We start from the raw sequence: 16,379 nt of genomic DNA, 5'->3' as shown, positions 1-16,379 counted from the left end.
AATAGTACTAACTAGAGGTATGTGGAGGTATGTGCTTCCACACAGATACACAAAACCGCTACAATTTCTGACAGCAGTTTAGTACTCCAGCAGGCAGAGATGGTTGTCAAAGGCCCATTTCACCTGCATGCTTGTTAGAAATGTCACAATGTGGAAGTGGATCTTTTCTTCCAGAGATTTTTCAAAAGGAAAGATAAATAAATGAGTGCCTGCCTCTTTGTGGTTGGAACGTGTAGGACAGGGATTCAGGTAGATCCACAGCTTAAAATGTCCTTAGTGTATTAAAAAGTAGAAGTAATTCAATCTGAAGAACTGTTTCAGTACCCATAAGGCTTGAAAAGCATGAGCCAGCCCTGTTTTTATTCCCTGCTGTCAGATAGACTCAGCTCTATGTCCTTACAGATTCTGCCCCCAGGGTTAAGTGATGGTTACATGCTTATACAAATCACTATGTAAAGTACTGTTACACCACATTTAAACATCTGTGTATGGCAAATATTTAGTTGAACAGCTACAAACTCAGTGATTCATGAAGAGTTTGCTGTCTTAATGTTGGTAAGAGGTGATCCTGTATCCTGCTGCTTCTCTTAGTGTCGGCATTTCTGGTTACACCAAAAAGCATAAAACATTGATTCTTCAGGAGCAATTGGCTCCTCTCCCCTTTTCCCATATCAGAGCTGCCATTGGGAGTTGCTGTTGGCTTAGAGAACACAAAAAAACCCCTACTGAACCAGAGTTATTAGAATCTAAGTAATATGTATAGCCTTAACCTCTGTTTAGTGGCATTCAGCCAGTCCCTGTCCTCAGGCTGATAAGCTTCAGGACAGTAGGTATATAGACTTAAAGCCATATCTCCTTCAAGAGCATTTGGACCTGATGATACCAACAATTGTCTTATACATGACATATGGTCACAGAAAGGCTGGAAGTCGTTTAAAATATATATTCAAAGAGAGTAAGCTCAAGAAGTCACGTTCATAGCAAAAATGCAAAGCCCCCTTTCCTGGTGATGAAGGGCAGTGAATGACTCCATGCTCATAAACAGTAAATAGGTTGAAGAGAGCTGACAGGCAAGAAAGTCAGAAGGGGAAAACTCAAGGTGGAAGTGTCACTTGAGAAGAACAAGAAGAGGAAAAAATTCACTTGTCAGTCGGTGTAGCAGAGATTAAAGTCCTACATAGGTGGTCTTAATAATTCTTTTAATGTACAATTGAAATAAAATCCTGCAGTGTTGTACTTTATCAGGGCTTGGCTAGAAACTTCAGCTGTGAGCTCAGGAATATGTCCTAGGATTCTTGAGGTCAATCATTTATGAATTAAGTTACTGATTTCCTTTTACATTTCTTAAGCCAATTTCCTAAGTTCTCTACGTACTTTCAGATTCCTCCCAGAGTGAGAGCTCTGCACATAGACAGCTTCATTAAGTCATTAAATATTAAATGAACTAAATTAAGCTTGAAAAATTACCTCAGGCTATTTTTCCATCTTAGGTCTCTCTGATCAATCAAAATTACTATGTATTGTGAAAGAGACTTATCAGCAGGCTGAAGAGGATGTAACAGGTTTTTTTTCCTTGTTTCATACTTCTGTGCTTGCTCTAGAGGATGGATGGACTTGAGTTATTTCATTCTTCTACAAGCAAAGAAATGGCTGACTTTTTAGGAGACTCTGGCTTTCAAATACAATTTTCATTTCATAAGTTATATTGTACTTTCTACTGGCTCTGTACCATATGTAAAGTATTTTAATCTCTTGAGTCGCTGTAGGAAGAGCTTTAAGATCCTTCATCTTCATTTCTTTTCCTGTCTCTTTTTCTAAATGTCCCAGCTTTGCTGGTGTGAAGCTGTCATTTCTTTCCCTCTCTCCAAATGTCATTGTCCATGCTGAGTTGTTACCTGCTGGTTATCAGCAGCTACCCAGACACTTTACAGAAATGACTTTTAGATGTTAGAATAAAATGGAAGAGGCAGGGGAGAGCACATGCCCTCGTCCTTGCCCAGAGCAGGTGGAGAGCTTTGTTTTCCCCTTAGCTGGGGAAGCAACATTCCCACATAGTCCTTATTCTTCCTGGCTTGTGTAGGGAGAGCTGTTTCAGTTTGTTTTACTTTTTCCCTGCAATCTGTGTGGCTAAACATTTGCTGTTTGTGCGAATTGGGTGCCAGACACCTCCCAGGGAAAGCAAACCAGCACCACCCATCTTGCAGATGATGACTTGAACAAAATGGTATGAGTGGGTGTTTCAGAGACTGTAGGAAACCTGCCAGCACCGAACCCAGATTTTCAGGCTTTGCCTCCTTAGTAAGTTAAATAGTGTTCAGTAGGGATTTAACAATGAATTCCAAAATGTTGGGGAGCAATTAAAGCCACTCAGGAGTACAGCCCATGGGTGGTCATACTGTTTGAGGGCTGTGTGTGGTGTGGACACAAGCTGATCTGTGCCAGCCATGTGTTTATGCATGTTGAGGTTATGAGTATAGATGTGGCTATGAAACCTCACTGTGGCAACATGACTGCAAGGCCATCCAGCCTTCTGGTGTCCTAAGGAGTCTTGTCCTACATCCCTTTTACTGTATTTTCCTAATTTGTGATCTTGTGCTCAAACCTATTTCTTTTTTATAGGGTTTGTCACTTACAGACTGGGAAACTACAACTGATTTTAACAGGTCTTAAAATATAATTAAATTACTTAAATTTTATTTTGGGGCTGTTGTTTGTTTGATTTCTTTTCATTAATGTCCTGCCAGACATACATTCTGTCAGACTCTCAGCATATTATGTTATTCATAGTTTCCACTGCAGCCAACGAATCTCTCATCAAAAAACTTTGTGGGGCACATACAAACAGATATCTGTAAATGTTAAAATCCAGTCAATGGAAGTTTTGAAGCTAATGCCTTAAAAACCAGTGAAAACCCTCTTGTTCAATAGCAGTTTGGCTTTAGTTTGCTGTAGCTTATTTCTCTGAACCAAGGCCACTTTATCTCTGAATGAGAACGTTCCCATGAGCATTCACTGTGCTTCAGCTTCTCTCCATTAGCTTCACCATTTCAGTTGATTTGTCTTAACTCACTTCTGAGTTTCCCTGTGAAGACAAGACAGCAAGGGTGTGAAAGCTAGATTGTTTGTTGCAACTTTGTTTAAGAGCAAATGTTTAAATCACACAAATGGAAAGGCAGTGAGTCTTCTTCCCATTATTTTGGAGTGACTTCTCAAACTGATAACTTCAGTGATACCTCCATTAGAATTAGTGTGTCATATCTTCTTAAAATGCTGTTTCTTTCAAATTGTTATCTACTTCATAGATAAGATTAAATACACAAAAATAATGTTTAAATAATTTATCTAAGGCTTCCATCATGCAAGAAACAGCAAGAGAGTCTTTAAAAAATCCTTTGTTTTATTATTGGATGTTGATTTTTCTGAAGCTTTTGCTCTTACTCTTATTCCTTCCATGTTAGTTGCAAGCAGACAGTTTATGTTTTAGAAGCAAATGCAAAATAGTGTTTAATTTGTAGTCCAGGCACAAAAGGCAGTTTTATTTCTCTGAGATTAAATAAATAGCAAAGTTAGGAGGACTTTTTAGTTTAAAAATGCTGCCATCCAGTGGTTACTTTCTGTGCAACCCTTTTTCCAGTGGCTTATGCAAATTGTGGTTATTAAAAACACACCACTTTTCACAGGGAAATGACAGGGTCCTTTTGCAACTTTTAAAGAGAAGTAGAAAAGTTTTTAAAGATCATTGTGTCACATCGGGTGCTATTTCATCTGCTTAGATTCTCAAAGAGAAGGATCCTCATAGTCTAAATATCAATGGGATCTTAAGTATAAGTCTATAGTGGAATATAATTGTTCAAGAGTGACTGGCATCATCATGTACATTTGTATATTGCCTCTGTCTAGAGCCTGCCATGCCATGCAGGAGTTTGAAATAATCTCTTCATTCTGAATATTTATTTCAAGTGATTGCACTTTACCACATGAGAGAACATTTAAAAATCCAAACTATATCCAAGAGACCTTGAAGGCAAGCCCACAAAAAAATCATGATCTCTACCTTCATCTTTGGTATAGAAAACTTGATTCTAGTTAGAAATTGTGATCCTACTGAAAACTCAGAACAGATGAGACTGTAACAGCAAGCCTATGTAAAGAGCAAGTAAAGCTTTAAAGATAGCTTTGTCAAAATAAGTTACTATTTATGGCTATCTGATATATTAATTTTCTCTTTCCTGCAGGGTTGCTTTGTTGGGTTTGACCTGGCTCATGCAGTTGGGAATGTAGAGCTTCATTTGCATGACTGGGGAGTAGACTTTGCCTGCTGGTGCTCTTACAAGGTAAACCAGATTCATTGTTTGAGACTATTTTCTGTAATGTCACTTATATGATGGGCCAGTAAACAAGTCAGGTGAATAGGAACTGCACTTGAACTGTTGATCTGACTCGGCTGAGTCTTTCAACCTAGCAGGAGATGGACTCTGACCTTAGTGGAGGTTTGTTACCACAGATTCTAAAAGATAATAGTGTCAGTGTCCTGTGAAGTCATGTAGATGTGAGATGGGTGCTAGTGATGGCTAAACATCTGCTCTGAAGCACATTCTGCTCTGCCAGAGGCTCTTGTCTTATTTCTCACACCAAGAAAGTCTTGCAACTATTGGATTTTCTTGAATGGTCCCTAAATAAGAGAATATTCCTGTCTAAACTTCAATAGTTTCAGATCATGGAACAAGATATTTTCAGTTCCTTTGACTTTTCATGAGATTAAGAATCAGCAGATACAGCCAGAAGAATTGTTTGACGACTTTGCTATATTTATTATGACATGGGACGTTTTCAGCTCTACTGCAGTTTTCTAGCCTTTTGTCTGTCAGACTTCAAGTATCATATGTAAGCCAAGAAAGATATTTTCAGAACCAATCTGAAAAAAAATGTATCTGTTTTTACCCACATCAGCACTCTGGGAGCAATACTAAGATCTCTAGTTAGAAACCAGTAGAAATGTTTAAATTGGTCTGTTTTGCACAACAGGGTGAGGGAAGGGAAGCTATACTTTACAGATAATGAGCACAGTGTGTACATGTGCATTTGTTCTTTGCAGTATTTAAACTCTGGAGCAGGAGGCCTCGCTGCTGCTTACATTCATGAGAAGCATTCCCAGAGTATTAAGCCAGCGTAAGTAGATTCCTAATTCCAAATAAAAGGTGCTGGGAAGTTTAGATGGGAAACTCCCTTTCTTTTCAATTGAGATCCGAAAATGAGAGAAAGTATATAGATTCCTAGTCATAGAGTATGGATGTGTTTAATTACATATGTATAGGTGTAGAAGATTTTCCCTACTTAAAAAAACCCACCTCGTTGGGCTAATATTTGTTCCTTTTTACATCAATGCAAAGGTTAGTACAAGTTTAGTAAACTTGATTATCTAACTTCATTACCCCAGATGGGTTGTTTTATGTTAATTTTACTAAATTGTGACATTGTTAGTGTATATCCTCCCATCTTAAATGCATTTCCTCCTTGACATTTACTATCGGTTCTAAACTAATCATAAAACAGAATGCTTATAATAGTAAAAACAAGTAACCTAAATCATGCCGACGAGACTGTTCAATGCAAAGAGAATATTTAACATCTTCCTTCAAAAATGGACTTTCAAGAAAATCATTGAAGTCTTGGGTTGATGAACAAAATCAAAGACAATTTCAATTTTGGTGTCTAATAGCTCTTTAATACTGGCATGTTTTCATTAAAATTATATCCACTGGTAAAGCTGGGAAGCATTACGTGGAGATCTGTGCTCTCAAAGACTGTATAATCCATGAAAAGCTGTGCTATCTACTGAGGTTAGCTGCATTAAAAAAAGAAATCTGTTATTTAAAATGTTAAATGACTGTACTCTATGTATGTATATTAAGAACAGTAGGATTAATACTTTTCATGCACTGATAAATGTAAACATTTCTTTCTGGCTATAACGCTTGGAGAAATTGCTAGCACTTTTCTTTTGGCTTGAAGAAGGCAAACTAAATCAGGTTTCAGAGAGAAATAATACTATAATAAGCATTTTCCCTGCACTATGTGCTGGTTTCAGACTGTCTAGACTCCCAGGAGATAACAAAATAACACTGATAAGTTCTACTCAGTTACCCATAACAGAAAACTCATTAGGGTGACATATGACCCATTGTGAGCTGATTTGATCCTCACATGTGAACACTAGTAAAATATTCTGAATATCTAGGTATTTCTTCTGGAAAGTTTTGGTGGTTTTTTCTGCTTCCCTGTTAGGCAGGGACAGGCATTGCTTCTGTGGCTGCACCTCTGGATCCTGGCTGTGTGGAGGTGGGGAGATGCTGAGCCGTGAAATACAGTGGGCCAGCTAGAAATCACAGAATAGGAATAGGAGGCATGAATAAAATCTCAAGGACTTTCAGTCTTTTTACCTGAAGAAAATGTGAAACTTCTATGAGGGTGCTAGCTTGGTATTGTAGGTAAGAGCTTAAATCAGTGTATCCTGAACCAGCTTCTTCGTACATAGTCATTAATTTATGTACTGAATCTAGATGCTGAATATCTTAAATAAAAGTCCCTACATAAAGTAGTTATTTTTCATCCTGGGATGCAATTAAGAATATAATTCCAAACTTCCTCCAGAGATACTCTGCATTATTCAATCATAGTTATTTCATATTTCCTGAGATTTGGTAATCACTCCTCATATTGTTTGTAGTTAATATGCTTTGGTTGCATTACTTTTCCTTCTTTTCCGCATCAACCAGTCATTTCAGGTCTCCTAATAAGACAATGAGACAAAGGAGAATTTGTCTATGTCAAAGCATTCCACTTTATAGCTGATTTAAAAGCAGAGCAATTTGCTATATGTTGCACAATCAAATAGAGTGGAATTTAACTGCTCTGGAAGTTGCAGGTTTTATGCTGTATCTAAAAAGTCTCTGGCTGTCATCTGAATCGAGGATGACACCCAGTGGCCAAACAACTTCATTCCAAAACAGAAGCACAGAACACTTCTCTTTCTTTACATTTCAGCCCACACATAAGCTGGTAATTAAATTCCAATCCAGCTGATATCCTTTTGTCATTTTAACAGTCTGAAATATCGTTTTTAACTCGTGGCTACTATTATGCAGGTCACTTTTTCCCCCCTGTATAGATTTCTTTAATTTGTCTCATCCTTCATATTTTCTGCAAGCTATTGACTAGGCAGTTATTTTTATATCGAAATAAAGTATTGTCTGTTAATAGAAAAATGTACATTCTGACCATAATTCAGAGAGGCAGACCCAGAAGGTTTGCCAAGTGCCTTTGCCTGTTACTGAGGCTGGGGCAAAAAGGGCTTCGATACTTACTGCAAATTAGACAGCTCAATCCAAAACTCCTATTTTAAATCTTCAAGTCCAGCTACCACCCATCATCATTGGGATTTGGTTATTTTATTTGAACTTCCATTGTTTTCTTGGGTAAGCTTTTTCCAGGTCCAGAAGCCTTGTAAATAAGAGCAAAGTAAGGAAACGAGTGTTCCCGTTGTAGCTGTGCCTGGATTCAGAAACTGAGTTTTCCTCCAGCTGCTTTCCACTTTTCAAATGTAACTTTGGAAAGAGTTATTAGTTTATTTCATACCCTTAGCACTACTATCTGGTGCCATGCCAAACTGCCTTCTGCTTTGAGTCTGCAGAGTGAGGTTGTGGCAGCCTACCTTTAAACCTTTGCAACCCAAACCCTGTACTATTCAGTAACACCACTGCAGCAGACAAAAGACAAAGCCAATCCCACCCTTCTTTGTGGATGTGCAAGCTTCCCACAAGAGTTTTAAAAGTTGGTAATTCCTTAACCTGGAAAAGGATTTATGCCTAAGAGCAAGGTTTGACCCTCAGGACTGATGGCTGTCTGATGGAGGCTACAGACAATACAGGCTTGTATGTCCCCTTCTTGTCTTGTATCACTGTGAACACTGTCCTGCACTACCTGGCTTAGGTAGGGATAGTTCTCTAATTCACTGCAAGGGCCATGGGTCTAAAAGTTACATGTTGTAACCATCCTAATTAACATCTGTACCTGAGTGTGTTGAATAGTCCTTTGCTAGTCCCCTATGTTTCTTCCCAGAGCAGTAAAACTGAATCAATCTGACATATATGGGTCCAATATATCTCTGTTCTCTCATGATCTCACCTCCTGTGAAGTCTCTTTTAATACTTGAATAGCTTTTTTAATACCTACTCTATATATCACAATGCAATATATTCTTGGCTAATTGTGCTAGAGTGATTTCTCTGTGGGAAGATTTCAAATAAAAAGAGACCTGGACAGAACAGAGCTATGAAACACTACTGAAACTGGTCAGTGCAGGATGATCCTGTGCCATTGAGTTTCCACTTAAGTGCAGTTATGTTGTGGAGGGGACGTTTCCAGGACACAGAACTAAGGTGACCTACTAATCCTGAAATTTTGCTTGACTAGCTTTTTGGGAGCCAGCAAAGTTGCTTTTTTGCCTTTTTTTTTTTTTTTTCCCTTTGTTCTTCCTCTGTTCCTCAATTTTGCCATTTATAAAAAGGAGGATAACTAAAATCTACCAAGCAAGTTATCTATAATGAAAGGTGACTGTTTGAGCACCTGGGGTAGAAAGCATAGGAGAAGTCAGGTGTTCACAGCAGAGTATTTGCAGTTGTAAATGTGCAGTGAGTTCAGCTCTGCTGTCAGCTACCGTAAGAAATGGGAGGGAAAAGTCCTAAGATAGGAGAAGAAAAGTCCTAGTTAAATCCCTATAAGGAAAAGTAAGGCACAATTTAAAAAGATGAAAGGGAAATAAATGTATGTAAAGCAGCCAGGAGAATAATAGATAAGCCTTGGCAGAGGATTAAATGAAAGTTGTACACAGTCTAGTGTTTAAAATGAAAGGCTTTATCAAGACTTAACTTCAGCACACACCAACAGCAGGTAGAGTTTGAAAAGGAAAAGTTTGTGTGATGTGAAGAAATGCTGTATGTGCAGCTGATGTGCAAAGAGCCTGTCGGCTTTTACTACAGGATATAAAACAAGTATCAAAGAACAAGAAACAAAAAGGTAACTATTTCACACTAGTTTTGAGAAACACAAGGTATCTTCAATTTCTTCTTGGACAGAGGTGAGATGTCAACCCTTTCCCTTAGAGCACTTTCCTTTTTAGCATCTTGATTCCAATGAAATTGCCACAGCAAAAAAATAGCTTCCTGATACTTCCTTATAGAGACCTGCACAGCTTTTTTTGGTACTTGCAGTTTTACCCCTGTATGAGACAAAAATACACTATTCCAGCTCCATACATCTTCCCCTTCTGATTTTTCCCAGGTGCTCTGAGTCCCCATCCTGCTGCAGCTGGGACCATCTCTGCCCAGTACCTTTGTTTTGTTGCCTAACCTTGTCCAGGATTGGTAGCTCCAGCAAAGTTTTTCTTCAGTTATTTTCTTGACCTATGAGGAGATACCAAATTATTCCTTTCAGAATTAGAGTCACATAATCCCCAAAGCTTCTGTGAAACTGCTGAAAATAATGTAGCTTTGGGGCAATATGACTTGAGAGCAAAGGACAGTCATAAACAGATTGGGAAGGTTGTTTTACATCTACTATATTGGAAAGAACTAAACCTGCTCTTGCTTAAAATGCTTCTAGGAATAATAGACTACGATGATTTCACTCTCACTGACCCTTGGAGTTGATCAGCTCTGTGTATCTCAGCACTATTTAAAGTTTTAGCAGAAGAGAGCACCCTGGCCTGACAAAGGAGAGGATCTGGAGAAACAACAGAGTTTGTTCCAAGGAGCTGTGCTGAATGCAGCAAGATAAAAAGTCAATGGCCACAGCTGGAAGTGTAAACATTGCTGTCTCCAGAAGGGTTTGTCATGGGTTTTAGCAGACTCAAATTGTGGACTAATGTGTGAAAAAACTTTGTGGAGTGCAACATGTCCCCCAAGTGCATAAAATATCCTGTACTAAGGTAGAAATGAATTGTTTCTTTGCCAAGGAGATGAGAGCAATTTAGCTCCTTCAGCTAATTTAGAAACCAAAAGTTAAAACCTCCCTTGGGAAAAGACTGTTTAGGAATAAAGGCATTGGCTAATTAGGCTTAATTGCATTGTCTTGGGACAAGTGATTTATTAGGCCAATCTAGACCCATGATGGGCCTGCAGGGGTGTGTTCTCGGATTCACCAACTGAATGGCAAATATCCAAGAGCATTTTTTAACTTTGGAGCTAGTCTCTGTGAGGAAAAAAAGAGAGGTTAATGTGCACTCACATCATCTGTTCCCATTCTCATTTCTTCTTCTCTGTACATCCTTTTATGTGACTCTTATGATTGTCTCCTTGTTCTGTCAAGCATTTTCTCTCTCTTCTTTCAAATCTTCCCTTGTAATTAAGCTGCAACTTCAAGCAATCTTGCTTCTTTCTCATTATAAATAATCTTTCTTTCCTGAAGATCTTCCCCTATGTTTTGTCATCTTGGCCCTGGTTAACTTTTAAGGTGTTTGAAAGATTACAGACTCACAGAATCTCAATGGCTGGAAGGGACCTTGAAAGATCACCCAGTCCAACCTCCCTGCAGGACCACCTAGAGTAGGTCACACAGGAACTTGTCCAGGTGGGTTTGGAATGTCTCCTTTCATCTCTATGCTTCCTTGTAAACTCATGGGACTATGCAAATGTGCTGTACATCAAGTCTGCATCATCTGTAGGACAGTTGGAGTGAGTATGAGAATAATGTGCTGATTTCTTTCCCTGAGTGTACTCCCATGCTACCTAAACACTCTTTGTTTTGAAAACTGAAACTTTGAAGTGGAGCATGTAGGAAAACAGACACGGTTCCTATAAAATTTCTCAAATGTATAAAGTAATGTTTCAAAACAGCATGATGCTGGATGAATTCATGCTTCTCATGCCTGTTATCAAAGCATCAAAATGCTGGGATAAGTGGAGATAAACAAGTAAACAGAAGCACTTATCTTCTATGAGTCATATCTTCTCCAAAGCAGTATTTATGACATAAATGTGTTTGATTACAGATACCTTGTGGGTACATTTTGGGGATTTTACATATTTAAAATTGCTCTTTCTTTTGTCCAAAACTCCACCAACAATATGAATAAATATCATTTAAAACCTGATGCTTGTTACAGCCTTTTTAAAAACCATTTCATGTTAAGGCTGAGTCTGGTCAAATTTGTGCAGTAAGTCTTTAATGGTATCTTTTCTTCAGTAATTGCTCATTTAACTAGTGAGTTTACATGTTAGATCTGAGCAGATTCAAATTTCTCATGCATATTTCCTTCTGGACCACACTGATGGGGGCATATATCACTTACTCTGCTCTGTCATGGCCCTTTCACGCTCTCAGAAATGAGAAGGAAGTGGCTGTGTTCAGTGTGGATGTGGTTTCCCATCTGCTGCCTCTGTCTTTTCTTATCAGATGGTGTAAAATACAACTGCTTGAATACATGAAAGGAACCCAACTGGCTTGTCCTGGTGGAAAGGTGAATGTAGCCTGGGGGCAACTCTTGCATCCCCATTAAGTAGCAAGGAAGAGGTCCTGGGGCTCTCCTCAGAGTCTATGTGGTTGCTGTGATGGTTTTTTTTCCCCTCACTTCACAGGATGTGTGTTAGCTGCCTGCTCTTTGTGCCTCAGTTCTCCACTTTGAGACAGGTAGTTTGGAAAGCCCTTTATGTCTAGATTTTTTGTTTTTCAACAAGAGAAGCCAGTGAATTACTTTCCTTCCTGCTGAATGAACTTCCAGAGGTGCAACACTCAAGCTTTTGTCACATACATCTAGAAAAACATTACTTGCCTGTTTTTTAATAAGTCGCAAAGACATTATCTCCTCTCTCTTTTCTCTTCATCTGTATATTTCTGCATGCACCTCACAGAACCTTTCTCTACTGGGGGGAAAAAGTTTATTTTCAACAAAAAATGTCAAGTAAATCTGCTGTTTGCACTAAGAGCTTACCTCTGTGCAGGAATGTGCTGAAGCTAATCCAATATTACAATTGGGATTTCCTACTAGATGTTGACTCACTTTCAGCATTTGGTAATTTTTCACTTTTTCTACTTCAAATTCCCACTTCTGGTAATTTCTGAGAAGTTTTCCTCCCAAGATTCTCAATTAAAGCTGTAGTCTATGTAAGTCCTTTAAAAATGAGATTTGCTCATGCTTTTGTGTCAGTTCATTAGCCCACAGTGGGGAATTATTTCTAATTTTTCCTCACTGAATGTGCTTCAAGATCATGGTATGCCTCAAAATTGCTCTAAACTGAAAGTACCAGCAATAGCCATTATTCTTTTGTGCCATTAATACAGTTACCTTTTTTTCCCCCCCATTAATGTCCCCTGGAGTATATTCCCGTAATTGTCAGTTACTGGTTCAGATGAGGTCTCCTACACTACGTGTGTCTCAGCTATTCCTGTCCCTGTCCTGGCTGAGTACCTCTCTGGCTTTAGCTGTAGCTCTGGGATCATGAATACAACTCATATTGTAATTCACATCACAGACAGCACCTGATTCAAACCATAAGCATTTTTAAGAGTAATTGGAAGGTCATTGCCCAGGTTAAGGAAATAATTCAGCCTCTTTATCTCTTGCAAATTTGGTGTTCTGTGTGTGTGCACAGAATGTGTGTTGGTATTCTGGTTTGATTTTTTTTTTTTGCTTGGTTTACCCCTTGTGTTTGTTTGTTTCCACTTGCTTATGTGGTTCCTCATCCTCATGCCCTCTCTTTCTCCTATCTGAACCTTCATGTCCCCAACACTCGGCAAGGAGAAGATGGTCTTGCAGGGACATACATCTTCATATTTTTCTTTTTCCTTGAGCTCCCTTAGTCAAATCCATTTTATCTTCACCATTGTTGTGGGCAAGCTAAATCATTCCTTTCCCCCACACATCAAACTTTTTCTTGCTAAGTCCAGCAAAGGAAGTCCAACACGTTCTGTAGCTCTTGCCCATCCCCACACACCTTTGACTCAGGAGCTTCTTGCAGACCTTCATCTTGCTTCTTCTTATCCACTTGCTTTAAGCCATCCTCCTCTGCCTTTCCACTTGTTTGGAAACAGCTATTTGCTGATGGTGAATTTTTACTCTCACAGTCACTACTTTCTATTGGCAGTTGAAGTTGCTGGTAGTTGACTCATGCTGCCTTCAACTGTGTGGAAACCATCGGACAGTCACAGCAATATAATGCTCACTCAAGTGTTTGAAAAGCAGTTTTCAGTAAGAAAACGGCAGGACACTGTGTCCTTCTGTTTCCTCCTTCCTTCTCTTAGTTTCTCAGTTGTCATGACATCAAATCCAGGATCTGTTTGGTCAGTGTGTGTTGATGGTCAGTGTTGCAGATACCGTTAGTTTGTGATGTGTGAGAAATAAGCCTGTATAAGTGTTCTTATCTGATGGCTTCTCACCTGCTTCTGCAGTAAGAGTTTGAAGGTTTCTAAACCCAAGTGTTGTATATTGTGTCAAATAATTGACATATCAGACCTCATGTCAAACATTTGACCTTGTGCCAAACATATTTTAGGACTTGAAACAGTGGTAGTTTATGTGCTACTGAAAATACTGTAAAAAAAAGCCTCTAAGTCAAGTTTCTCTTATGTTGTTCTTCAGTGATGGATGAAATTTCAACTTTTTGAGGACAGACTCTTTAAAACAACTCTGAAAAACGCTTATTCTGTTCTCCCTTAATGATTTCATATCTCAGACTTTGGCTCAATAAACTCCATTTGAGTGGAGTTCTCCTTCATTTAACACTAGTAACACAACTTTCGTAACACAACTGCTGGATTCTGTAGGAATTCTGCTAGAATTTAAAACTTTTAATTCAATTAGTTCCAGCCACTGACATAAAAAAATCTCCAGCTCATCTAATGTGCATTGCTTCTTGTTTCAGGCAAAGAGCAGAGGTGACAACGCTTATATTTTAGCTAATAAGGATGCTACTATGATAAAGGACTTGCATTACTATTACAGTATTCAAAAACAAGGACCTGAGGAAGTGCAACTTCCCAGATCTTAAAATTTTTATATCATAACTCAGTCAGATAAATGTATTATTTAGAAATCTGTCTAGAGATCATCCCCTCATAGATTCATTCAAGGGATTGAGGAGATGATATGGTTCAGTAAATGCATCATGGTAATCAAAACTATCTAAGTCTCCTTTAAGTCAGAATTCACGTTTAACAGTAGCTCTAGGAGAGATTGTTGCTTTTGCTTCTTGTTTAATTTAATCTATTTGAAATAGCCTGAGAAAAAAAATTACTGAATTCTCAAAGAATATAATATGTCTTTTTATCACCATAATTTAATTGGGAACTATTCAATACTTTATAAAAATCACAGAGAACTTTATTGATATCTCTATGAGTAAATTGGCTCTCTGCTTGAGTTTTAATTTCTGGTGTTAGGTAGAATATTTGATTTAGCACATTTAGTAAAGGGAACATACTGCTGGCTGTATTTCCCCTTTCATATATCTGATATTTGGCTAGTGGAAGTGATATATGAGCACTTTGTGATAATAGTTGTTAGTAAGCTGATTTAACAGTTTTTAATTCAACTTCATTAGCTTTAGAGGGGTTGGTTTTTGTGAGATCTTTTCCCAGGATTTAATTTAGGCTCCAATTTCGTCTGCTGCTTGATCATACCTTTCTTTTGCCTGATCATGGTGAGTGAAATTATCATTCCTCATCGCAAGCGCCTTAGAGCTTTGGCAAAGAGCTCTGTGAGACTCCAAGGGGCCCTGATTGGATTCGTAGCAGTGCAGATATTTCTCTTTCTCATGCCCTCATCACAGAAACTTGTTTCCTGCTACAAAAGTGAGCTCAATCTCCTTTTGTTTTGACCTGGAGGGGTAATACGGAGGGACATGTTGAAATTGGTGTATTCCCACTTGTATCGAGTCTAAAAGACTAACAAGGAAAAAAATCAATTCAAGAAGAGCGTTTGTACCCTCTATCTTCAAATACCTATCATCTGTAAATCACCTTGCACTTGATTGACCAGACAGCCCGGGTTTTTCACCCAAGAGTCTCTCTAATTGTGGCAGAGGTAGCATTACAGTGAGAACAGTAGATCTCAGGGAGCAGAGAGCTGCCCGGCTACTTTTGGAGAAAGAATAATTACTCAGATCTAAAGAGTTCTTATTTTCACCCATCACAGTTACATGGATAAGTAAGTGCCATTGTTTAGATGATGAAACTGTTTTCCAGGATTTTGGTTTGTGCTATTAAAACTTGCTGCTAGGCAGAAAGTGAATTTAGCTATTTTTTTTAGCCAAGTCTCAAACTAGAGGAGAAAAATTGTCTTCCTTTAGATGATTCTGAAAATGCAAACCACATAACAGAAGAAAAATGTCATGCTATTAGCCTCTAATACTATCATATTACTTTGGTCTTTTGACAAAGTAAAGCCTCATTGATATTAAATATGAAAAGTTACTTTCACAGTAACTTTTCATAAGGACTTTTGGGTTTTTTTTCTACTGAGTTCTAAGAGATTGATCCATTAATAATGTATGGAAGTGCTCACAAGTCACATATGCTTAATAATTAGGAAACATTTGTACTGAGTTGAAAAGAGTAAGGAAAGCATCAAGAGTATGTGAAAGTCCAAAACTACAGAATTCTGAGGCTAGTAATTACCTGGGCTTCAAAAGCTTTTCAAATTGTTACAACAGATTCTACTTAAAATTAACAACAGACACTGCACAGAAGAGAATAATGAAAGAAGCCCCGTCTTACTGTTTGGGATAAAGGATATCTAAACAGATATAGGGGAGGGTAAAAAAGAGAAAGATGTTTTAAATATAGCTTCTGGCAATCTTGGCAAGGTTTTCTGAAGGAGACAGTGAGAGTTAGGTTTCCAAATATTGCTAGAGTCTTACAGGGGCTAACTACTAAGTCCCTTAACCCCCCATACAAATCCTAGCCTATATATAATATATATATATATACACACACACACTGTGAAGTACACTCCATAACTGACAGCTTCATTGTATATAAAGAATTTCACCTACACAGAAGGGTTAAACTAAATAACTTCTGCATTTCAGTGATGAAACTGGGAGTTACTTTTCAATTCCTCTTTGTTTTGGTTAAATAGACCCTTCATCATCCCACTAAATATGGTTTGAAACACTTTTTCTCCGTTCCGGTGAGCTGTCAGCAGGAGAGCCCTGGGTCAGAGCAGAACCTTGCTTTGGTGCCCAGTACAGAGAGGATGGAGTTGCAGTGAAATAACATTGTTCATTCACTTGGGCTTCAGTTTTGTTTTAGCACAACTGTAAAAAGCCATGTGGAATTAAGCAATAGAAATATTGATTTGGGTTTTTTTTTCTTTTCTTGACATA

General features: G+C 38.3%; 1 protein-coding gene across 1 annotated transcript in view; it reads left to right on the top strand.

The window, feature by feature from the left end:
• The window catches only part of KYNU (kynureninase), a 59,504-nt gene that overhangs the window by 30,209 nt on the left and 12,916 nt on the right, over positions 1-16,379 (top strand). Inside the window, exons 9-10 of the mRNA XM_062004968.1 lie at positions 4,236-4,334; positions 5,096-5,169. Coding sequence (XP_061860952.1) covers positions 4,236-4,334; positions 5,096-5,169 — 173 coding nt within the window. The remainder of the gene's footprint in view (positions 1-4,235; positions 4,335-5,095; positions 5,170-16,379) is intronic.

Source organism: Colius striatus, chromosome 11, assembly GCF_028858725.1.
Source record: "Colius striatus isolate bColStr4 chromosome 11, bColStr4.1.hap1, whole genome shotgun sequence".
Classification (NCBI taxonomy): Eukaryota; Metazoa; Chordata; class Aves; order Coliiformes; family Coliidae; genus Colius; species Colius striatus.
Note: the sequence above shows the minus strand (reverse complement) of the source record. Positions and strands in the feature narration are given on the sequence as shown.